The sequence below is a fragment of the Callorhinus ursinus genome, unplaced genomic scaffold (genome assembly GCF_003265705.2).
Source record: "Callorhinus ursinus isolate GAN/ISIS: 27379988/994484 unplaced genomic scaffold, GSC_fseal_2.0 scaffold6, whole genome shotgun sequence".
NCBI lineage: Eukaryota > Metazoa > Chordata > Mammalia > Carnivora > Otariidae > Callorhinus > Callorhinus ursinus.
Window position 1 is genome coordinate 35,038,203 of NW_027397068.1, and position 25,916 is coordinate 35,064,118.

General features: G+C 37.1%; 1 protein-coding gene across 7 annotated transcripts in view; it reads left to right on the top strand.

Annotated features, from left to right (window-relative positions):
* Positions 1-25,916, top strand: part of DSE (dermatan sulfate epimerase) — a 150,238-nt gene that overhangs the window by 109,259 nt on the left and 15,063 nt on the right. The window contains exon 2 of one of the 7 annotated variants that reach the window (XM_025864617.2): positions 1,078-1,239. The exons of 5 other annotated variants lie outside the window; for them this stretch is intronic. Coding sequence is in view for 1 of the 2 variants with exons in the window: in XM_025864608.2 (XP_025720393.1) it covers positions 15,981-16,000 (20 nt within the window). In the remaining variant the exon portion in view is untranslated. Of the gene's footprint in view, positions 1-1,077; positions 1,240-15,978; positions 16,001-25,916 lie in introns of those variants that run through there. One more of the 7 variants, XM_025864608.2, reaches the window with a different exon arrangement.

Sequence of the window (25,916 nt, forward strand, 5' to 3'; positions counted from 1 at the left end):
TTATTTCTTCATGTCCTTCTGCCATTTCCATTAAGGAAACGTGTTTTAGCCATGCTTACCACAGACTTTCTCATCCGTCTCCCCTTTTCCTTTCCAGTGTCAATACTCTGCATTAGGGCAGCAGGAGGAGACATTGTCAGGGGCCGCCAGATCATCGCTTATCCCACATAAGCCAGTGGTTTAGAAGCTTTGTGTGTGGGACTGCTTGGAAGGAGAGGAATCAGGAGGAGGGGAACTAGGTAGAAGCTTAGAATATTAGTCCAGGAAGGAAGTGAAGACCACAGTTAAGACCGTGAGGGTGGAGAGAAAAAGGAATGACTTAGGACAGAGAATCTGCACGGAGATTGATTGGATTTGAGACACTGTCTCACAGTGTGGTTCTTTCATCAGAATTCTTTAGGTGTCCTTTTTTGGCCTGGGGAAGTTAAAAATTTTCTTTTTTTCCTCTAATCTCGAGTTTGGGCATCACATTGGGCATGGAGCTTACTAAAATAAATGGTAAAAATTTAAAAAATTGTCTGGCATTTTCAACTCTGCCCAGAGTCTTGCGGCAGTAAGTTTACAGAGCAGCGCTGAGTTGGCCTTTCTGCTTGCAGGAGTCCCAGATGTACCTGTCCCTTTCTTTCCTCCTTTCCCTCCAATCCTACCCAGACTTTAGGATCCAGTTTGACTTCTCCTTCCTCTATAGCCTGTTGCCCTTCTCAGTTTCCACAATTATTGTTCATGTGATTTGTCGGTTTGCAGTAGTAACTGGGTTATTTACTACTTGGTTCTCTAATCAGGAGTACATATCTTCAAGATGGAGCCCCCCCAAAAATGTTTTTCTAGAAACATTGTGGACTGTAGCTTCTAACCATACCTTGTCCAGTGTGATTCAGATATGCCAAGGGAACCATGCAGACTTCTTATAGGGTGTTTTGTCTGTACTAGAATTCTTGGTCTATTTGTTTGCCTACCCCACATAAGCTTATTGAGGGTAGCACCATCATCATGTTTTACTTTTGAGTCCTGAGAGCCATATATGGTTACAAAGATGCTAATAAATGAATGAATGCATGTATTTATTTTGATTGAAAGAGCTGAAGTCCTGGATCTCTTCATAACTTTGCATCAGATTGGTACCTTGTGCACCGTGGACACTCATATTTGTCTGCCTCACTGTTGCTCCGAAGACCTGCCTGTCGTCAGCCTGTAATCACAGAGATATTGTTCCTTTTCCCAGTTGGAGGCCAGTAAAAGGTATGTCAGGATTTGACATCTCAGTGCAGAGTTTCCCGGGAGAGTCAGATTACCTGCTCTTTGAAGTGCCCTTGCACCTGCTATTCTCTCCTTCCCAGGTCCTCAAATCTGGGCATCGAGCATCTTAATATGTATATCATATTCATGGGTATTCCCTGTCAGGTAACCTCAATAGAATTTTGTTCTGTTTTGTTTTATTTTTTCCCATTAAAGCCACCTGCTTCAATCTTTGAAATGTATGGTAGTGATGTTAGTTGGGCAGTGGGAGGTGATGGTTTATTGGAATTAGAGCAAGGTCAGTGGAGGCGGACTGCCTGCGTTCTAATCCCATTTATGGGTTCTGTGACCTGGAGCGTGTTAGTTGGCTTCTTCATGGCTCAGTTTCCTCACATATGAATTGGTGATGAATATAATACTGACCTCGTAGTGTTGTTTAGAGCATTAAATGAGTTAATGAAAGAGTATATAGCATAGTGTTACTGTTATCTTTATTAATTTGCTTATATTTTGTTATAAATTGATGCCAACAAAGGTAATTTTCATTTATAATAAATGGGTGTACATATTCATTTTATTTATGTTTATTGTGTACTTATTCTGTTCTAGGCATTTTGCTAGGAACTGGGGATATGAAAATTTGAGGGCAAGTTATACATCTTGCCTTGTCCTTGACCTACAGAAGATATCCACTAATAAATATGAATGCAGATGATAAATGCTGTGATTGGGAAAGTACAGTGTGTAATGGGTAGATGGAAGGGTACTTGACCCAACATTAAAGCATCGGGGAAGACTTTCCCACTGCCACCTGAAGGGCAAATAGGAATCAGCCAACTGAAGGGGAAAGAGGGTGCATTTGATTGTTCCAAGCAGAAGTAACTTATGTTCAAAGGCCCTGACATAAGAAAGCACGGTATTTTTGAGGAACTGAAAATTTAATGTAGGGAGGAGACTAGCAATCGTTGAGGCTTTGAGTAGAGAGCCAGGTGCCACAAGGCCTTATCTACCATGTGAAGGAAGGAGCTTGTACTTTTCTTTACAAGCACTGTGAGACCATTGAACATTTTTAACAGGGCAGCGACATGATCCAATTTGTGTGTGTGTGTGTGTGTGTTTGTGTGTGTGTGTGCGCGCTAACCTTTTCAATGCAAAATGAAACAAAATACCATATGGGCAAGCGTGTAGCTTAATAAAGCAACTAAAGGAAACTCCCTGGTAACCACAGCACAGACCAAGAAATAGCACTTTGCCTGCCATTCTGAGAAGCCCCTCCATGGGCTCCCATCGCAACCCTAGTTCCATCTGTCCTCACGGAGCCTAACCTGGCTTCAGTCATTCTGCTCTTGTGTTTCTTTATAGTTCATTCAGGTGTGCATCCCTAGGCACAAGTTCAGTCTTGCTTGTTTTGAAAGGTTAACTAAGCCTTTTTGTTTTTTATATGCTATGTCTCCTCCATCTATTTTTGTTACAATTTATCTATGGAAGAACCTGGGACCTTTGGCCTGCACAGCTCCCCACGGTCTGGAGGTTGCTGACTGTAGCTCATGGTGTGGCTCTGGGGGCGCCTTGGCCCTTGCTGTTCCCTGCACACTGACTTAGGCTTAGAAGCCTTAGCCAACTGTTGTGATCGCGCTGATACAGGCGTGGGCGGCAGCTGTGTTCTCATCAGGAGACAAAATGGCTGGTGTTTTCTCCATGTGACAGCTTTGTGTTTTAGGAAGTCTCTGACCACATGTGGAGAGTAGATTGCAGAAGTCAAACCAGAAAGACCAGTGAGGCCCTTTGTGTTTATCCAGATGAGAGCCCGGAATAGGGGCTCTGAGAATGGAAAGAAATGCTGCGTTCCAGAAAGCCTTAAGAATTTGCGTGTATAAGACTTGACAACTGTATTGGAGGACAGAGAGGACGAAGGAATTTCTTCATGGGATGCTGAGAGAATGATGAGACCTTTCAGTGAGATGGCAACACTTGGAACTGTTGGGGAGTGCTAATAAAGGGTTTGGTTTTGGATATACTGAGTATGAAATGCCTATGAACCCAAGAGGAGATACTGAGTTCACAACTCTCAAGTGTTATTTTTAGCTACTTCCTGTTTGCCATGAGTGTATTGTGACTTAAAAAAAAAAAAGTCACCACAAAAAAGATTTTATCAAATATAAAATAGGCTTTCAAGTCCAGTATACATAACTTCTGTTGATGATAGAAAAATGTAGAAGGAAAGTTCAAAGAAGGTCAGATTTAAGTAAAGTAGGCCTACCACAGTAAATAAATGAATAGCAATCACAGGAGTGAAAAGAAAAGGCAAGGGCCTGACAGAGTATTATAGCCACATGGGTGTCTTCATGTTACTTTGTGGAACTGAAGCCAAAATGAAACTTCGTGCAGGCAGCACTCCAAGAGGAAAGCATCAGCTTGAGAGAATCCTCCTGTTTCTCTAAATAGTTAGAAAAAGAGAAAAAGATTCTTGAGGAAGCGTGGATAACCATTCGGGCTTGTAACAATGGAGTGAGCAATTTTGAGTTCATGTCTGTGATTCATTTACAGGAAATTCACCCTTAGAAGAAAACAATCTGGGGAAAGGAGAAGATAAGAATAAATCCACAGATAATTATGAAAACTTTATAATAACTTTAATATCTTCCTGCCCTATACTTTTGGCCATGATTTTGAAAAACCAAATGGGGAGTTTGCTGTTTTACCTTCTTTGGAGAACTTGTTGACATGGGAGAGATATTGAATATTACTGAATCCAGTTTGAATCTTTTCCTCTTGGTTTTTTACCATGGCCTGTCATTGGTCAGAAAAGATGCAGAGGCTGGGATTGCATTCAGTTTTGGGGGTGGGGGTCAACTTTTATTTTCAGAACAATATAACTCTAGATTAAAACTTGGGCGTGTTTAATGCACGTGGCATGTTGATGATAGCTTGCAAGGTTGGCTCATAATTGAAACTTAGTTTATTCATTAATTTTGTTTTCTGGCAACATGTGAGGTAACACATCCTGCAATTTCTTTTTATGATTCACAAAGAAAAATCCTAAACTGACTTTTCCGCTTTAGTGCCAAATTGTTTTTTAAGAAGTACTCTGAAACTATGTCCCAAGGACATGAAATAAACATTATTGGTACAGACCACTGTTCATAGGCATTACTTTATTATCTCTCTTAAATGTAATTGGCTTCAAAGCCAAACAAAATCACTTTGGGGAGGATGAGAGATGCTTTTCTGCATAGTGATAAATTATTTTTCATTCTTGAATTAACTGCCTGGGCCTATCTGGTGTTTTCTGTCTGCCTTTATTATACACTATCTTCTGCCCTCTACTTTCAACCAGACTGAACTCATCCTCTGGGTTCCTTCCTGGTAATCTCACAGTGGGATTTCCCCACAGCACTGGCTCGGCCCTGTGCTGGAAAGTGCTCTGGGTAGCCGGGTCTCAACCAAGCTCCACCTGCTAAAGCAGGCCTTGGGCCCAGGTCTTCTCTGCCTGCAGGATTCATCTGGCTGGCTGCTTGTTTGGTGTCCAGTTTACCCGCTAAGATCTTTTCAAACCTTTTTGAATGTGACCCATAGTAAGAAACAAAGTTTGCATCACAACTCAATACACGGGTAACTTTACGCGCGCGCGTGTGTATAATATATAAACATAATATATAATATAAAAATATATAATATATAAGATAAATATATGAATGAAAGTTGCATGAATCAGCCCTTGCATATAAGTCATGCTTTGCACCCCACAATTTTCTATTCTATTCCATTTCATTAAATTCCACTAAAAATATACTAGTCAGGGACGCCTGGGTGGCTCAGTGGGTTAAGCATCTGCCTTCAGCTCAGGTCATGATCCCAGTGTCCTGGGATCGATTCCCACATCAGGCTCCTTGCTCAGCAGGAAGCCTGCTTCTCCCTCTGCCTGCCGCTCCCCCCTGCTAGTGCTTGCTTGCTCTCTCTGACAAATAAATAAAATCTTTAAAAAAAAAAAAATATATATACACTAGTCATAACCCATTATATTTATTTCACAATCTATTAATAGCTTGTGATTTAAAATTTGAAAACTCTGCCTAACATTCTAATAAACACGATTCCTTTTCAGAGAACCCGTTCTTAATATCCCTCTTAAATCTTGCCAGTGAAGGGACTGCTTTACTCTTTGAGGTGGCCTCTTTCTTCCATAATTTGAGTGTTTTAGAGTACTTGTTCCTAAAATATATTAGGAATCATCTTTTTTTCATTAGGAAAGGGTGCAAGTCTGTGATTGATGATTGCATTTCAGGTTTTCAGGGCTGAATGGAATAAATTCTGCAGCACATTATTTCCTCTTGGTGCCTAGAATAAAATCAGCCACAACTCATTTCACTGTTTCAAAAGGCAATTTCAATAAAACCCTTAGCATCTTGTAAAAGAGAAAAATTTTGATAAAGCATTAAAAGGTGGGGATCTTAAGTAAATATTAACCTTACTGAAAAGATTATAAGAGAAAGTAAAATATCTTTTCATGTATCCTAGCACTTTAAAGTCTGCCTCATTTTGGTTTTGATATTTTCCTACCATTAGGGTGGCAAGATTTAGCAAGCTGAGTACAGTTTTTGCTTTGTTAAGGTGTCCTTCACTTTTTAAACTTTCTATTGCAGGTAATTCTTTGCTTTTTTGCATGTTGTGTTGTCAGAATATTGGGGGATTGCTCTTTAAAATAAATGGGAGTGAGGCGCCTGGGTGGCTCATTTGGTTAAGCGTCTGCCTTCGGCTCAGGTCATGATCCAGGGATCCTGGGATCGAGTCCCGCATCGGGCTCCCTGCTCAGTGGGGAGTCTGCTTCTCCCTCTCCCTCTGCCCCTCCCCCTGCTTGTGCTCTCTTCCTCTCTGTCTCAAATAAATAAATAAAATCTTTTCAAAAAAATAAATGGGAGTAAACTCACGTTCAAGTAGTGGCAGGAAGATGGTGGGTACAGGATGGCAGTGATGGCTGGTCAGATTCTTTAAGGTCAGCGTATTCATTGCTGGGGCAGCTGTATAACAAAGTACCACAGACTGGGTGGCTTGAAACAAATAAATGGAGGCTAGGAGCCTGAAATCAAGTTGTCAGTGGGGTTGGTTCCTTCCGGAGGCTCCAAGGGAGGAACTGGCCCATGCTACTGTCCTAGCTTCAGGTGGTTGTAGGCAACCCTTGGCATTTCTTGGCTTGTAGATACATCACTCCTCTGTCTCTCACACATACCATCCACCACCCACACATGTCTACTTCTTATCCCTCCATCCTTCCTATATAGATGTGTTGTAAGTTTAGTTAGATGAATTTTAAGTGTTTGCATATTTTAACAAGGCAAAAGTTATTGACACCTAAACCCTATTGTGTACTATGATCTCTTTTCAATTTGTGTACAACTTTTGTTTTCTTTAGGATTAGTAACAGCTTTCTTGTTTTATCTAGTTAGTTTCCTATATATTTATCACTAATTATCAGCCAGACTCTCACTCAGTTACGTAAATCTTCTCTCAGTCAATTCACACAAGACGTTCTTAATGACATTTTAGGTTTCCCCCGCTATCCAAAAATAAGAGCTTTCCTATAAAAACCTACGTAAGCTGAAACGGCATAAAGCGAAAAACCAGTTACCATTAATTTATATGGAAATATTTTCTAGTGTGCCCAGACCCTCAAAATAACCTGTCTTAGGCTGTTCTGATAACTTAGGACACATCTTGCTAACGATGCACAAAATAAATCCAAATAAAGTGCAGATGTTCAGACACAGTTTTGGCAGCCTGATGCTGAGATACCTAGTGTAGTTCCCAGGGAAGGAGCCTGGTGGTGTCACTGTCACTGCTTGGCTGTTTGCTGCCTCCCAACTGCTTACTACAATACAAATGCTGAATGCTATTTTTGCTTTTCTACTTTTTTTTTGTCAAAAGGAAAATCCTCTTCGGATTTCTTTCAGTTAGCAAAAAATGCGTACTAATGTAGGTCTTTCATGAAAGTGATGTTGTATAATTAAAAGTTTGGGAAGGCGGGAGACACCTGTATGCTTAACAGTTCATCTTTGTGAAGAAGGAACTGCCAGAGCCTTTTTTTTTTTTTAAGATTTTTTTTATTTATTTGACAGAGAGAGACACAGCAAGAGAGGGAACCCAAGCAGGGGGAGTGGGAGAGGGAGAAGCAGGCTTCCCGCTGAGGAGGGAGCCCGATGCGGGGCTCGATCCCAGGACCCTGGGATCATGACCTGAGCTGCAGGCAGATGCTTAACGACTGAGCCACCCAGGCGCCCCTGCCAGAGCCTTTTGACTTGCTGTGATCTAGATCTGCTGTACAGCTCTTGACTCGTTCTCCTTTTCTATCTTGTGTTGGATTCCCTGTGCTCTGAGAATCATGTTGTCCTCTCTCTTCCTAATTTGGTGGGGAAATTCTCCATTGGTTTCCAGAGAAAGTGTCCGTGAGAGGTGAATTTTGTAACCTTGGGTGTCTGCATGTGTTTATTCTGCCCTCGAGCTTGAATGTAGCTTCGCTGGGTATGGAATTATAGTCTGGAAGTTGTCTCCCTGTGTTTTAAAGGTGTTGTTCCGCTGTCTTCCAGCTTCCAGTGTGCTGTTGAGATGTCTGATCCCACTCTGATTCTTGATGCTTTGAATGAAACCTGATTTTTCTCTCTGAAGCTTTTTTGGGTCTTTTCTGTCACCAGTGTGGTGAAATTCTGGGTCTTGGTTTGAGATGGGTCTCTTTTCAGCCACATCCTATTCATCTGATGGACTCTGTAGTTCTTGAACTCCTGCATTGTAGTTCTAGGAGATTTTCTTGATATATTTGATTTCTTCCCCTTTGTTTTTCTTTGTTTTCATTTTTGCTTCTCTTCTTATTCAGATAGTCAGTCTCTGGGGCCAATCCTCTATTTTTCTTTTCCATTTTCTATTTCGTTGTCTCGTATCTCTCTTTCTTGATATTTCTTCAGCTTTCATTTAGCCCTTCTCTGGAGCTTGTCTTCCTGTTATTTTTCATTTTCAAGAGTTCCTTTTTGTTTTCAAATTTTTTTCTAACTGAATAATTTTTTTCCCAAGCTGCATTTATCATTTTGTTAATCTGAGCCTCTTCTTTCCTATTATGGGATTTCCTTAAATCTCTGGTAGTCATTGGGCGCCTGGGTGGCTTAGTTGGTTAAGCGACTGCCTTCGGCTCAGGTCATGATCCTGGAGTCCCAGGATCGAGTCCCACATCAGGCTCCCTGCTCGGCGGGGAGTCTGCTTCTCCCTCTGACCCTCTTCCCTCTCATGCTCTCTATCTCTCATTCTCTCTCTCTCAAATAAATAAAATTAAAAAAAAAATCTCTGGTAGTCATTAATTGCCTATTCATAAATGTAGAATTTTATATTAGTTTCCTCTTGTGGCTGAAACAAATTACCACAGACAGAGTGACTAAAACAATACATACAGGCTTATCTTACACAAGATAAGATGTAAGGTTAGAACTTTAACATGGGTCTCACTGAGATAAAATTATGTTGTTAGTAGGACTGCATTTCTTTTCAGAGGCTCTGGTAAGAGCTTTATCTAGCTTCTAGAGGCCACATAAATTCCTTTGCTCGTGGCTCCCTTCCTACACCATCTAAACCAGTAACATTGAATTTCTCTGATTTTTCCTCTGAAGTCACATCTCTTTATGACCACAGCCAGCCAAGAGTTGATGTGCAACCACTTGACCAGGTGCCCCTTAGATCATTGTTTTTATACATTTTTCTTTTCTTTGCTCCTCTCTCTCTCTCACACTCTCTCTCTCTCTCTTTTTTTTTTTTTTTTTTTTTTACAGATTTTATTTAGTTATTTGAGAGAGAGTGTGTACAAGCAGGGGGCAGGGAGGGAAGGGGCAGTGGGAGAGGGAGAAGCAGACTCCCTGTCAAGTAGGGAGCCCAGGACCTCCGAGATCACAACCTGAGCCGAAGGCAGACACTTAACTGACTGAGCCACCCAGGCACCACTTTTGTTTTTTTAAAGAGAGAGAGAGCGCGCATGCAGGCACCTGTGTGCACACGCAAGGGTGGAGGGAGGGTACAGAGGGAGAAGGAAAGAAAATCTTAAGCAGGCTGCATGACCAGTGCAGAGCCCAACCCTGAGATCATTACCTGAGCCAAAATCAAGAGTTGGACACTTAACCAACTGAGCCACCCAGGCACCCCTCCTTTTTCTTTCTTCTAAGGACTGCATTAGCTGCATCCCACAAATTCAGGCATGTTATATTCTCATTATCATTTGCAGTAATTTGTATTTGTTTGTAATTTGTTCTTTGACCCATGAGTTATTTAGAAGTGAGTTGCTTTTGTATATATTCAACTTTTCTAGGTATCTTCCCCTTATTACTATTTTAATGCCTTTGTTACAAAAGCATACTTAAAATGATTTCAGTCCTTTGATATTTACTGAGATTTGTTTTATAGCCCAGCATTAAGTAGGCTTTGGTGAATATTCCATGTGCCCTTAAAATAATGTGTGGGCTTAAAAAACTACTAGAACTGATAAATGAACTCAGTAAAGTCACAGGGTACAAAATCCATGTTCAGAAATCTGTTGCATTTCTATACACTAATAATGAAGCAGTAGAAAGGGAAACTAAGAAAACAATCCCATTTACAATTGCATCAAAAATAATAAAATAGCTAGGAATAGACTTAACCAAAGAGGTGAAAGACGTGTACTCTGAAAATTATAAAACATTAATGAAAGAAATTGAAGACAGCACAAAGAAATGGAAAGATATTCCATGCTCATGGATTGGAAGAACAAGTATTGTTAAAATGTCTAAACTACTCAAAGCAATCTACACATTTAATGCAATCCCTATCAAAATATCAGCAGCATTTTGTACAGAACTAGAACAAATAATCCTAAAATTCGTATGGAACCACAAAAGACCCTAAATAGACAAAGCAATCTTGAGAAAGAAAAGCAAAGCTGGAGGCATAACAATTCTGGACTACCAAGTTATACTGCAAAACTGTAGTAATTGGGGCACCTGGCTGGCTGTCAGAGGAGCATGCGACTCTTGATCTCAGGATCCTTAGTTCAGCCCCACATTGGGTGTAGAGATTACTTAAAAAAAAAAAAAAAAAAAACACACACACAAAAAAAACTCTAGTAATCGAAACAGCATAGTACTGGGGCAAAAATAGACACATAGATCAGTGGAACAGAATAGAAAACCCAGAAATAAACCCACAATTATATGTCCAATTAATCTTCAACAAAGGAGTAATGAATATCCAATGGGAAAAAGATAGTCTCTTCAACAAATGGTATTGGAAGAGCCACATGTAAAAGAGTGAAACTGGGCCACTTTCTTTCACCATACACAAAAATAAACTCAAAATTGATCATGGACCTATATGTGAGACCTGAAGAACTGATACAACTCAACACCAAAAAACACAATCCAATTAAAAAATGGGCAGAAGACATGAACATTTCTCCAAAGAAGACTTCCAGATAGCCAACAGACACATTAAAAGATGTTCAACACTGCTCTTCATTAGGGAAATGCAAATCAGAACTACAATGAGATATCACCTCACATCTGTTGAAATGGCTAAAATCAAAAACACAAGAAACAACAAGTGTTGGGGAGGATGTGGAGGAAAAGGAACCCTTGTGCACTGTGGGAATGCAAACTGATGCAGCCACTGTAGAAAACAGTGTGGAGGTTCCTCAAAAAGTTAAAAATAGAACTATTCTATGACTCAAGAACTATCCTGTGACTCAATAATCACACTACTGGGTATTTACCCCCCAAATTTAAAAACACTAATTCATGCACCGTTTTTTTATTGAAGCATTATTTACAATAGCCAATTTATGGAAGCAGCCTAAGTGTGCATTGATGGATGAGTGGATGGGGAGGATGTGATATGTATATACAATGGAATATTATTCAGCCATGAAGAAGTGGGGTCTTGCCATTTGCAACAACATGGATGGAGCTAGAGAGTATAATGCTAAGTGAAGTAAGTCGGAGAAAGACAAATACCGTATGATTTCACTCATATGTGGAATTTAAGAAACCAAACAAATGAGCAAAGAGGAAAAAAAAGAGAAACCAAGAAACAGATTCTTAATTATAGAGAACAACCTGATGGTTACCAGAGGGATGGTGGGAAGGAAGATGGGAGAAATAGGTAAAGGGGATTAAGATTACACTTACGATGAGCACTGAGTAATGTATAGAATTATTGAATCACTATATTGTACACCTGACACTGATGTAACACTGACTATTAACTATAGTGGAATTAAATAAAAAAAATGTGTGTGCTTTCTACAGTTGTTGGATATAGTGTTTTATAAAGGTCAATTGAGTTGAGATGGTTGATAGTACTGTTCAAATCTTTTATATCCTTACTAATTTTTTTCTTTTTCTATCAGTCTATAGGTGAAGAGTATTAAAATCTCCAACCGTAGTTGCAGATCTGTTTTTTTCTTTCTTAGTTTCTTTTTTAAGATTTTATTTATTTGAGAGAGAGGACATGAGAGAGTGCACACAGAGGGGAGGGGCAGAGGGAGAGGGAGAAGGAGACTCCCCGCTGAGCAGAGAGCCTGACAATGCGAGACTCGATCCCAGGACCCTGGGATCGTGACCTGGGCCAAAGGCAGACGCCTAACCAGCTGAGCCACCCAGGTGCCCTCTTTCTTTAGTTTTGCGAATTTTTGCTTTATATATTTCTGAAGGCCAATTAGGAGGGTGCACAAACATTTAGGATTGTTATATTTTCACGGTGAATCAACACGTTTTCATTATAAAACTTACCTTTCTATTTCTGGTAATATTCCTATCTTAAAGCCTACATTGATATTAATATAACCATTCCCATGTTTTTTTCATGTTTATCTTTTCAGATATCTTTTACTTAAAACCTGTTTGTTGTGTCTATATGTTTAAAGTATGTCTTTGTAAATTTATTTCCATTTTGCTTTTTTTACACACAGCCTGGCAATCTCTTTACATGGTGGGTTTGTCTGTTTACATTTATTATAATTAGCGATGACTGGGTTCAAATGTACTAACTTGGTATTTGTTTTCTATTTATCTCTTCTCTTTTTGTTCCTCTATTTTTCCCCTCCTGCCCTCATTTATGTTAGTCAGGTATTTTTTAGTATTTCATTCTATTGTTTCTGTTAGCTTTTAGCTATACTTTGAGTTACCCTGCTAGTTGCTATGAATTACATTATTTACAAGATATAAATTATACCTCTTCAGAAAAGACAGAGAAACCTTACAGCAGTGTAATTCTATTTACTTACCCCCTTTATGCTCTTATATTATACTTCTACATTTGTTATAAACCTCACAATACATTGTTACTTGTATCCTCTTTAAAGAGACACTCATCTTTCTTAAAAGTTTAGAAGGAGTGAGTATTCATACACACATAGAAATATAAATATTAGAGGAAAAAGTCTTTTATATTTGCCCACATGATTATCCTTTTTGGTGTTCTTGATTCCTCTGTATAGAGTCCAGTTTTCATTTGTTATCATTTCCATCAGCCTGGAGGAAATCTTTTGCATTTCATGTAGCACAAGTTTGCTGGTAACAAAGTTTCTCAGCTTTTTTTTTTTTTAAAGATTTATTTATTTATTCATGAGAGACAGAGAGAGAGAGAGAGAAGCAGAGGGAGAAGCAGGCTCCCAAGGAGCAGGGAGCCTGATGTGGGACTCGATCCCAGGACCCTGGGATCATGACCTGAGCTGAAGGCAGATGCTTAACCATCTGAGCCACCCAGGCGCCCCAAAGTTTCTCAGCTTTTAATTTATCTTAAAGCTTTATTTCACGCTCATTTTTTTCACCTTTTATTTAGGTATAATTGACAAGTAAAATTGTAATGTATTTAAGGTGTATAACATGATGATTTGACATACATATACATTGTGGAAGAATACCCATCATCGTTAATTAACACACCCATCACCTCACATATTTACCATTTTAAGATGAGAACACTTGAGTTCTACACTCTTAGCAAATTTCAGTTATGCGACATGGTTGTATCAACCATAGTCACTATGTTACATTTTAGATTATCAGACCTTATTCATCTTAAAGCTGAAAGTTTGTACCTGTTCCTCAGCCTCTCCCTGTTTCACCTACTCCACAGACCCTGGCAACAGTCATTCTCTCTGTTTCTATGAGTTTGACTTTTTAAAAAAGATTTTACATATACTGTGCAGTATTTGTCTTTTGCTGTGTGAATTATTTCACTTAGCTTAATATCTTCCAGGTTCATCCATCTTGTCACAAATAATAGGACTTCCTTCTCTTTTATGGCTGAATAATATTCTGTGTGTGTGTGTGTGTGTGTATGCACATGTGTGTGACATTTTCTTTATCCATTCATTTGTTAACAGACTCGGGTTGTTTCCACACTTGGGTATTGTAAATAATGCTACAGGGAACATGGGAGTACAGATTATCTCTTCAAGATACTGATTTCGTTTCCTTGGCATATATACCCAGAAGTGGGATTGGTAGATCATAGGGTATTTCTGTTTTTAATTTTTTGAGGGAACTCCATTCCATTTTCCATAGTGTCTGTTCCAGCACTGTTTCCAGTGTCTGTTATGTTCCCACCAACAGTGTATGAGAGTTCCCTTTTTTCTACATCTTCACCAGTATTTTTCTCTTGTCTTTTTGATACTACCCATTCTAATAGGTTTGAGGTGATCATCTCATTGTGGTTTTGATTTGTATTTCCCTGGTGATTAATGATTTGAGTACCTTTTTATTTACTTGTTATATATATTATTTGGAAAAATATATGTATTATTTTGGAAAAACATTCAGTTCCTTGCCCATTTTTTTAATTGTTTTTTTTGTTCTGTTTTTGTTTGTTTTGCTGTTGAGTTGTGTGAGTTCCTTGTATATTTTGGATATTAACCCATTATCAGATATATGTTTTGCAAATATTTTCTTGAATTCCATGGGATGCCTTTTCATTTTGCTGATGGTTTCCTTTACTACCTCCCTCCCCGTGCTGAAGCGTTTTAGTTTTGATGTCCTACTTGCCTGTGCTTTTGGGGTCAGATCCAAAAATCCTTCCCAAGACCAGAATCAAGGAGTTTTTTTGCTGTGTTTTTTTCTAGAAGTTTTATGGTTTTGTTCTTATGTTCAAGTTTGGTCCATTTTTAGTTATTTTTGTGTATAGTATAAGATAGGGGTCCAGTTTCGTTCTTTCTCATGAGGCTATCCAATTTTCTCAACACCATTTATGAAGACACTATCCTTTTCCCATCGTATATTCTTGGCTCTTCTGTCAGAAATTAATTTGCCATATATGCATGAATTTATTTCTGGGCTCTCTGTTCTTCATTGATTTACATGTCTGTTGATTACTGTGGCTTTGTAATATTGTTTGCTGTCAGCAAGTGTGACGCCTCCAGCTTTGTTCTTCTTTTCTCAAGATTACTTTGGCTTTTCAGAGTCTTTTGTGGTTCCATATGAATTTTAATATTTTTTTCTCTTTCTGTGAGAAAGGCCTTTGGAATTTTGATAGGGATTGCATTGAACCCATGGATGGCTTTGGGTAGTATGGACAGTGAGGACACCAACAAAGAGCCCAGCCTCTCCACCCAGATGTTAGCTCTGATGAAGTACTCTGGGCAGACTTCCGGACTCTGCTTCCCCTACCTCCCAGTCAGCCGGTGACTCACTTCTGGCTGCTGGGAGCCCATGACTCGCCTCTCTCCACTAGCCCCTGCCCAGGAGCACTGGTGTTAGCTACCTCATGGAAACTGTCCGGCCGGCTGGCCAGCCAGCCTGAGCCCTGATCCCTTCCTCAAAGTATTTTTGAAGTGGTGGAATTGCAGAGATGGGTATCTGGAGGGCTGGAGGGATGGTGGGAATGGGGAGAAGGTGAGGAAGGTTCACTGGCTGGTACCTCATATCTCCGCAGAGAAGCCACTGATGGCCACTCAGCCTTGTGAAGCAGGGTTTGGTTTCTAACTTAAAAAAAACCCCAAAATTAGTTCTTTCAGTTCATGAGCATGGGATATCTCCCCATTTGTATTTATGTTCTTCAATTTCTTTCATCAGTGTTTTATAATTTTCAGTGTCAAGATCACTTACTCCCTTGATTAAATTTATTCATAAGTATTTTTATGCTATTATAAATGGAATTTTTTCTTAATTTCTCTTTCTGATAGTTCATTGTTGTATATAGAAACACAACTAATTTTTATTTTTTATTTTATTTCTTCATTTGAGAGAGAGACAGAGAGAGCACAAGCAGGGGGAGAGGCAGAGGGAGAGGAAGAAGCAGACTCCCTGCTGAGCTGGGAGCCCGATGCGGCGCTCTATCCCAGGACCTGGAGATCATGACCTGAGCTAAAGGCAGATGCTTAACCATCTGAGCCACCCAGACACCCCACAACTAATTTTTATATATTGACTTTGTATCCTGCAGCTTTACTGAATTCATTTATGAGTTCTAACAGTTTTTGGTGTTTTGTTTTGTTTTGTTTTGTTGGTGGAGTCTTTAGGGTTTTCTATTTATAATATCATGTTATATTTAAATAGAGGCAGTTTTACTTCCTCCTTTCTGATTTGGATACGCTTTCTTTTTTTTTTGCTTAATTGCTCTGGCCAATACTTCTGGTATCGTGCTGAATAAAAATGGTGAGAGCATCCTTCTTTTGTATCTGATCTTAGAGGAAAAGCTTTTCGCTTTTCCTGTTGAGTATGATGTTAGCTGTGAGCTTGTCATATATGGCTCTTATTATGTTGAGGTATGTTCCTTCTATACCCAGTTTGCTGAGTTTTTATGATGAAAGGATGTTGAACTTTGTCAAATGCTTTTTCTGCATCTGTTGAGGTGATCATATTATTTTTATCCTTCATTTTATTGATGTGAATTTATCACATTTTTGCTTTATCTTAGTTTCATTGATCTTTTCTATTGTCTTTTTAGTCTGTTTTATTTATTCCTACCTCATTTTCATTATTTCCTTCCTTTTACTAACTTTGGGCTTAATTTGTTCTTTTTCTAGTTCCTTGAGATGTGAAGTTAGCTTGTTTATTGGGGATCTTTCTTTTTTCTTACTGTAGGCTTTTATTCTTATGAACTTCCCTCTTAGAACAGTTTTTGCTGCATATATTGTGTTTCCATTTTCATTTGTCTCAAGATAGTTTTTGATTTCCCTTTTGTTTCATCTTTGACTCACTGGTTACTTAGGAGCATATTGTTTAATGTTCACATATTTGTGAGTTTTCATATAATTGATTTCTAGTTTCATACCATTGTGGTTGGAAAATATGCTTACTATGATTTTAGTTTTCTTAAATTTATTAAGAGTTGTTTTATACTTAACATATGATCTATGCTGGAGAATGTTCCACATGCCTTGAGAAGAGTGTGTATTCTGCTACTGTTGGATGAAATGTTTTCTATATATATGGTCTGTGTATACATGTCTTTATGTATATCTGGTCTAATGTGTAGTTTTTGTTTTTGTTTTGGTCTAATGTGTAGTGTAAGTACAATTTTCCTTACTGATTTTTTTGTCTGGATGATCTATTCATTATTGAAAGTGGGGTATTGAAACTTCCTACTATTATTGTATTGCTCTATTTCTTCCTTCAGAACTGTTAATATTTGCTTTTTATATTTAGGTGTTCCTATTTTGGGTGCATAAATATTTACAGATGTTATATCCCCTTGATAAATTGACCTCTTTATCATTATGTAATGACCTTCTTTGCCTCTTGTTACCATTTGGCTTAAAGTTTATTTTATGTGATTTAAGTATAGCTACTCCTCTCTTTTGCTTTCCATTTGCATGGAATATCTTTTCCCATAACTTCACTTTCAGTCTATATGTCCTTAAAGCTGAAGTGAGTCTCTTATAGGCAGCATACAGATGGGTCTTTTTTTTTAATCCATTTATCTTCTCTGTTTTTTTGATTGGAGAATTTAATCCATTTATAATTTAAACTTTTTATTGATAGATATGGACTTAGTTGTTAATTGTTTTTTGGCTGTTTTTTAGTTCTTTTGTTCCTTTCTTCCTCTCTTGCTCTCTTACTTTCTGATTCAATGATTTTCTGGTGATTCCTTTCTCTTTTGGTTATCTGCTATAGGTTTTCTGCTTTGTGGTCAGCATAAGGCTTACATCTTATAGTTTTAACAGACTGTTTTAAGTTGATAACTTTACTTGCAACACATATAAAAACTCTACATTTTTACACTCCTTTCCACAACATTTTATGTTTTCAGTGTCACAATTTACGTTTTTTAATATTGTGTATCCATTAACAAATTATTATAGTTATTTTTAATATTCTTTTAAAATTTATACTAAAGTTATAAGTGATTTACTTACCACCATTACAATATTAGAGTATTCTGAATTTAAGTATATATATTTTTTTAACCTGTGAGTTATACATGTTACTAGTTAGCATCCTTTCATTTCAGCTTGAAGAAGTTCCTTTAACACTTCCTGTAAGTCTGGTTAGTGGTGACGAACTCCAGCTTTTGTTTGTCTGGAAGACTCTTTATCTCGCCTTCATTTCTGAAGGACAACTTTGCTGGGTAGCGTATTCTTGATTGGAAGTTTTTTATTACAACACTTTGAATATATCATCCCATTCCCTTCTGGCCTGAAGGGTTTCTGTGGAGAAATCTGCCCATAGTCTTATGAGGTTTCCTTTGTATGTTAACAAATCACTTTTGTTTTGCCACTTTTGAGATTCTTTATCTTTAATTTTGGACAATTTAAATGTATCTTGTGAGTCTCTTTAGATTCATCTTTTTGTAACTCTTTGGGCTACCTGTATCTGGATGTCTGTTTATTTCTCCCCACTTTAGCCATTATTTCTTTGAATAAACTTCTGGCCCTTTCTCTTTCTTTTCTTTCTGAGACCCCTATAATGTTTATATAGGTTCTCTTGATACTGCCCTATAAGTCCCTTTTGCTATCTTTATTATTTTTTTATCCTTTTTTCTTTTTGTTCCTCTGATTGGATGAATTCCACTGCCCTGTCTTTAAGTTTACTGGTCCTTCTTTTCACTTGATGTAGTCTGCTGATGAATCCCTCTTTGAATTTTCCAGTTGTATTGTTATATTCTTTAGCTCTGTGATTTCCATTTAGTACTTTTTAATATTTTCTCCCTTTTTGTTGAAATGCTTACTTTTTCCATACATTGCTCTCCTGACTTTGGCAAGCATCTTTAGGATGATTATTTTAAACTCTCTGTCAGGTAATCGTTCATCTTCATTTCATTAAGATTGTTTCCTAGAGATTTATCTTGTTCTTTTTTGGGAGCATTTGCCCTATTTGTTCATTTTATTTTGAATCAAATCCCAAACATTCATTTCATTTCAGTATTTATTTCTGACATATTTAATTTTAAATATTTGAAACATTTACATAGTTCACAATGTGCCATGTCAGAATCATATTACAAATATTACAGATAATTCCATGATAAACAACCTTATGCATATGTGCTTTTGTATTTGTGGAGGTGTATCTTTGGGGTAAATTTCTGTAAGTGATATAACCAGGTCAAAAGATAAAATGTTTATAAAATTGTGTTAAATTATTGCCAAACTTTATACCCTATGGGAATTGTACTATTTTGCACCCCTAACAGCATTTTAAGAGGGTCCCTATTTCTCTACAGCTTTTACTAGAGTGTTTGTCGTACTTTGATATTTTTACTAATCTGGGTGTTACCTTGTTGTTGATTTAATTTACATTTCTTTTATTATAAGTGGAGATGAGAATTTGGGAGGGGAGATATTTACCTTTCTTTTTTGTTAACTGTCTTCTTTGTCTTTTGTTCATTTTCCTAATGAGATTTTGATCTTTTCCTTAACTTTTAAGAGCATTTTGTATGTTTGGGTAACTAACTGTATTCAGAATATATGATGCAAATATTTTTTACCAATTTGTCATTTGTGTTTGATTCTGGTGTTTTTTTCCTCTTATGCAAAAGTTGTTTTAAAATTTTTGTATGTCCAAAATGATCACTTTATTTTTCTATTGTTTTTGAATCATAGCTGGAAAGTCTTTCACTTCTCCAGGTCACAAAGGAATTCATGTTTTCTTCTAATAGTACTATGATTTCATATTTTACATTGAGATGCCTAATTTATTTAGAGTTTATTTTGTTGTATTCTGTGAGGTGTGGATTCAACTTTATCTTTTTTCAAATGACTATCCAGTTGTTCCAGTATAACTTGTTTAAAGTTACTTCTTTTTCCCTGTTTATTTTGGATGCTGCCTTTATCACAGTACCAAATTTACATGTGTTTTACACCTTTTTCTGTTTTGCTTCATTAGTGTGTTTGTCTCTTCATATGTCAGTCCACTCGGTTTTGATTGGTGAAATTTTACAGCGTGTTTTCGTCTCTGGCAGAGCTAATCACCCTCCATCATTGTTCTTTTTAACTGACTTCCCTGGCTATTCTTGCATGCTTAATTTTTTTCTTACAATCAAATGGACTATTTCCAGGCGTTGTTTCTTCTTTTTTTCCCGCAGGTATTGTTTCTTACATGGTTGGTGGATGCTTGCATAGTCTTTGACTAAAGCAATGACAGCAATAAGGTGTCCTACTAAAATCTTTGAAAGATATTTTACATTGTACACATCTAAATGTAAAGTATGTTAAACTTAAAAAATACCAAGGTACTTTTTTAAATGGGCAAAAATCATTTGATTTAGCTTTGTAAACAATATGGGCAAATCTGTGTTATTCTCTCCTATTCTTTGTAGGTTTCAGGATTTTTCCATTATAATGGGTTCTCTGATAATTTGTCACTAGATTTTGATAGGTAAGGACTAACCCCAATCCTCTGAGCTCTGTCATTGCAATGACACAGAGGTCTTGTTACCAAATTTGAATCATCTTGCCTATCATGTTTCTCCTTCTTTTCAGGCTGGACACTAGCCCACTGGTCAGTGAAAAGGGATTACAATTATAAATGCTGTTTGATTCTATTTAAATATATTATGCTTGGATGGCATACTTGGATATTTGGTTAAGACTTTGTGTCAGTGAATTACACATTGGAATAATGACATAGCAGTGCCTTTTCCCATTTAACAACACTACTACTCTACATTTTATTCACATTAGCTTGGTATATTTTGCCATTCAAGTTAATTCATTTTCTCTACACATTATTTAGAATACCTTTTTTAAGTAAAAAAGAATATTCTCTTTAGTTTCTGCCTTTGCATAATTGATTCCTCAGTATTGTGCTTGAGTGGAACCAACCTGACCTAAATTTTGTATTTTAGAATTTAATACTTGGGATATTGAATTCTAAGCTTTCAAATGAAATTAAGTGATAGTATTCTACTATCCTGAATCTAGTAATTTAATGAATATAGAAATATGGATAGTGGGAGAAAGTGTTTTTATATTTTAGGGCTGATAATTTATTTTTCCTGAAGATTTTTTTTTTTTAAGATTTATTTATTTTGGAGAGAGAACAAGCAAAAGCATGGGAGGTAGGGGGAGAGGGAGAGAGAATCTTAAGCTCTGAGTACAGAGCCTGATGTGGGGGCTCAATCTCATGACCCTGAGATCACGACCTGAGCCGAAACCAAGAGTCAGACCTTAACTGACTATGCCACGCAGGTGCCCTGATTTCTTAATATACAGTCAGTTTCCAATCTATCATACTCTTATCCTTCCAGCACTACTTTTACCAAGTAGGGAATAAAGTAGATGTTGAAAAAAGAAAGCTCATTGTCCATTTCTGTTAATTGTAGCCCTGTCCAGCTTAAGGAGCTGATGGTTCTGAGTATGCAAGTTAAGGCCCACTAGCCCCTGCACCAACTATACTTGGAGCAGTACATTAGGAGCCCCAGGCTGAGCAGACATCGGTGGGGAGAGGAAGAGTTGTTCCATGCATTCTGTATGATTGTTATCTCATGTTCCTTGAATGGGTCTTGAGCAACCATATAAACACGGAGTCATGATATCTCTTCTAATATCTGCCTCTTTTCTCACATTTCTTGCCTTTATCTCTCTTGGTGTCGTGGATGTGTCAGGGCTTGGAACCCCGGATTGTATTTCTGCCTGGCTCTTGGTAGGTCTGCTAACTCTAGCAATTTCTTCTGGATGGGTTCCTATTGCAAACTTGGTGACTTTCTTTGAAAGCACTGTGCTTTCCCTCACCAAGAAGTAAAAAACAATTCTAGATTCAGATAGTCTTGGATTCCATTGTTGGCTTCACCATTTAATTTAACTTTGTGATCTTAAACATGGAATTTTCCTATTTAAATACCAGTTTTACAATTTATAAAATGGGCATGTAATAATATGAGTTTTGAAGATTAGATGAAATAAAGTATATAAAGGGCTTGGCACATACTATGTGCTTACTTAATATGAAGTACAACTTCTCTCTTTCCTCCCAGCTATAAATAGTGAATTTTGCTTGATGATGCAAATGCCACCCTTAGCCACCTGATCAAACATTTGGAATATGGACACCAAACCAGGACAGAAATGAGCTGAATATGCCCCTTGGATACCTGGCCACCCACTCAGAGGTCCCTGCATCAAGTCTCTCTGAATTCCAGGCTTACTCTGCTCTTGGCAAATCATAGTTGAGGCCCCAATGTGCTTCACAGGCGAGGCCACACAGCTTAGAAATCCACTTCCTTTGGATAAATTTTACGGGAATGACTTACAAAATTTACCATATTACTGACATTTAACATTCATGGTTAATTTTCACGTTTAACTTACAGAGGGGAAAAAGATGAATCACAACTGCCATTAGTCATGTTTTTAAAAACAGTAGTAATACAGAACTCTCCTAACTATTGGAAGTTCTTTCCAAACACACAAAGACATTTGGTTGAAAATCGAATGACTTTCTATCAGATTACTGTCTTCCTGACACTTTTAGAATGGATAGACTAATTTACATTTTATGATAGAAGTGACCTTATTTTGGCATATTTGAGTCATGTGACCAAGTGCGCCCTGTAGGCAGACATGTGGCTTATTTACGTAGACACAATTGCAGTGAAGCTGGCAAAAGTGAAGTTGCCCTGCTCTAGCCTTCTTTCATTTTCTCTTACATTTGTATTGATATAAATATCTGTCATCTCAAATAAACTAGATTTTTTAACGTGAATCTTCTACGTTATGAATTTACTGAGTAAATATGTTATGGGCTTATAAAACTATGTTGTCTCAAAATGAGAAAAAGGATTGTTTTGCGTTCTGCTTTTTGTAAAGGTTAAACAAACAGTAGAGCCTCATTTAAATATAAAAGTACATAAATTTGCCTATACCATGGATCATCACATCATGATCTTCACAATGTAGTCACATATGGAAAAGCCTGACATAAAATTGTTAGGCTATAAAAAGTGCTAGGAAACAGGAGTAATAACCATTAATAACATTATAAAGGGCATTACAAGTTGCCCCATTGTTTCTAGTATTTATTTTTTGTATACTATTGATTCATTTAAATAAATATCGGTGATTTCTTGACCCCTCTTAGATTTTAAATACCAAACTTCTGTTACTCCACATATTTACTTTAACAGTATTTGTGTAAATGAAATTAATATATAAAAAGTTAAACAAGATTATGTAAAGAGTATTCTGTGACTCTTGTAATCCTAAATGTTAATCTTTTCACAGATGGTTATTTTCTAAAGACTACATATCTATTAAAACTATATGAAAAAAATTAAATAATCATTTGATCATTTTAAATCTATACAAATAAAAATAGATGCCAACATTATTATTAGACTTCTTTTTATTAGTTTTTTTTAATCAAGTAAGCTGTCCAGTTTTTAGTAATACTTAGATTGCCTGTTGCACTCTATACATAATAGATAGTTCAAAAGGCATTTATGATAATGGAGGCAGTCTGTTCATATAAAACTGGCATAAAAATTTGAATCAATGAAGTCATTACATTTTGGAAAGATTTTTATGCCTCTTTTCTTCCTTTGACAGCACGATTCATGGAAGCAGCACATCTTGATAAGCTCTCTGCCTTTCCCCACCAACACCATAGCCCTCAACTTAGGCAATTAATAGTTTGTTTTCGTGCTCACATCATTCTGTGTCACATAAATTCATTTAAACTCATCTTTGAAAGTATTATAGGCAGCAGTTTTTAAACTTTTTGGAGTCAGAACTCTTTTACATTTTTAAAAATTAATGAAGACGTCAAAAGGCTTTCTCTGGACTGTATCAATATTTAAATATCAATATTTACCTATTAAAAATTAAAGCCAGGAATATTTAAAATATGTATGTGTTCATTGGAAAAGTCCATTTCCTTTTTTTTTTTTCCCTTTAGGGTGAAAAGTCCATTTCATAGTAATATTAAATAACATGTTTTTAGGAAGAAATAACTATTTTTTAAAACAAAGTACTTAGTGTGGAGGAGGTCATTGTTTTACATTTTGCCTCTCTGCTATATTCGGTCTGTTGCAGTGTGGTGTTTTGGTCGACTTATATGAAGAAAATACAGCTACTTCACATCAGTATGTGAAGAATACTAGATTCTAAGGATCTATTCTAATATTCTAAGGAATGCTTTAAGAATCTTTTCAGATAATTGTGGATACTCTTTTTTTTTTAAGATTTTATGTATTTATTTGAGAGAGAACATGAGCGGAGCAGAGGGGAGAGGAGGGGCAGAGGGAGAAGCAGACTCCCCACTGAGCAGGGAGCCCAACAGGGGGCTCAATCCCAGGACCCTGGGGTCATGACCTGAGCCGAAGGCAGACGCTCAACCGACTGAGCCACCCAGGTGCCCTTGGATACTCTTTAATATTAATATTAATATTTATTTATTATTTAATATATTTATATTAATATCTAATATTATACTAGAACTTGACAAGTGGTAGTTTCATAAAAGTTAATTTTATATGGACTCTGGATCATAAAATTTAGTTTCACTATGGAATCTGAAACCATGTTATCTTTCAATTGGTAGAAAAATCCATTGGTATATTTTGCACTTACAGTGGATCTTTTATCTATGTATGGTTTTGTAATATCTTGCCTTTTTTATTTTGAATGTTTGTTTGCTGAGTTATTCGAGTTTTCCAAGTGTTGACATATTTAATAATACAATATAAAAATAAATCACATTTGTTATCACTGACCTCACCAGAAAAATTTGTAAGTATTGGTAAACTCTTAAACACATGGCAGCAGATACAAGTTTTCTAAAATTTTTATTTTCTCTTGGAAAAGCTCAAATTTTGTCATCGGCAACAAAGGCTTTCGATTTTCTTTAAACTGGCAGGCTTCCTTGTTCATTTTCAAGAAAACTTCCACTTAAATATGTAGTTCTAAATAACTAGAATTTGTCAGTTCAGCATTCTCGCATATAAAAATGATGTTTCATGAAAAAAAAAGCTAGTTCAGCTCTTAATGCACAATTTCTTTTCATCGTGGCAGTTCCTACACTTTGGCATCCACTGTGCTTTTTTATACATACTTCCCATTTCATCACACAGAATATGGAAGAGAGATCTACTCAAAGGGTTGAGATTTTTTTTTTAAAGATTTTATTTATTTATTTGACAGAGCACAAGCAGAGGGAGAGGGAGAAGCAGACTCCCTGCTGAGCAAGGAGCCCCATGTGGGACTCAATCCCAGGACCCTGGGATCATGACCTGAGCCGAAGGCAGACGCTTAAAACTGAGCCACCCAGGCGCCCTCAGAGGGTTGAGATTTTATAAAATTATCATTTTACCACTTTACTGAGGCTATCCTTAAGTGAAACTGGCTGTGTGTGTGTGTGTGTGTGTGTGTGTGTGTGTGTGTGTAACTTAGAGTGCATGGCCGCATGCAGAATCATGCAAGGATTGCTAGAGTTGGTGCCCTGCCTGGATTCTTGCTTAAGGTGCCAGCATTTTTAACCTGTTAGTGCTTTGGCATCATCAGTACAACTGTCAACATATAACATCTTTATATTATTAGGAAAATAATTTTTACTTGAGGATTCCTTCAGAGAATCTCAGAGACCCTGGGGGTCCATGGACCTTACTTTAAGAATGGCTCTTAAGGGGAGAAGGTATAGGTTGTAAAAATAGGACTACAGTAAAAATGTACCTAACCCTCCTCTTAACTGACTTGCCAGTGAAATTCACCTCCCTTGCTTGTGTAATCTGGCAGCAACTCCCATAGAATGCTCAATGTTGAGGCCAGTTGACTGCCCTCTGCTATGTCCATTCATCTCTGTTCCCAGTAGTAGAATAATGTGCTTTGCAAATATCAGTTGTATTTGTTCTCAAACAAGTTTATGCCAATTTCATTAATACGTGTAATTATACAATTTTAATAATATGTAAATAGAGTGTGAGTTCAAAAAGAAAAAGAATGTAGGTTTCTAAAACTAACTTAAATGCTTTAGAACGACTTACTGTAAAAGATTGCTATCATAATTTAGTGTGGATGAGATTTGTAAAAGTTTAGGGGAAAACATAAAAATCTGGAAGGATTCTACATTCCTTCACAAGTATCTTTAATTCGTATCTTTTAGAGAAACTAAGGCTTGAAATTGTGATGATGTGTTATGTGTGTTCTTTGCAGGAAAGAACAATGACTGATCTGTAGACCCACTTTTAAAGAAAAGGCTTTTAGTTCAACTTCAAAAGACTGGTGAATGTGTATACATATAGGTATT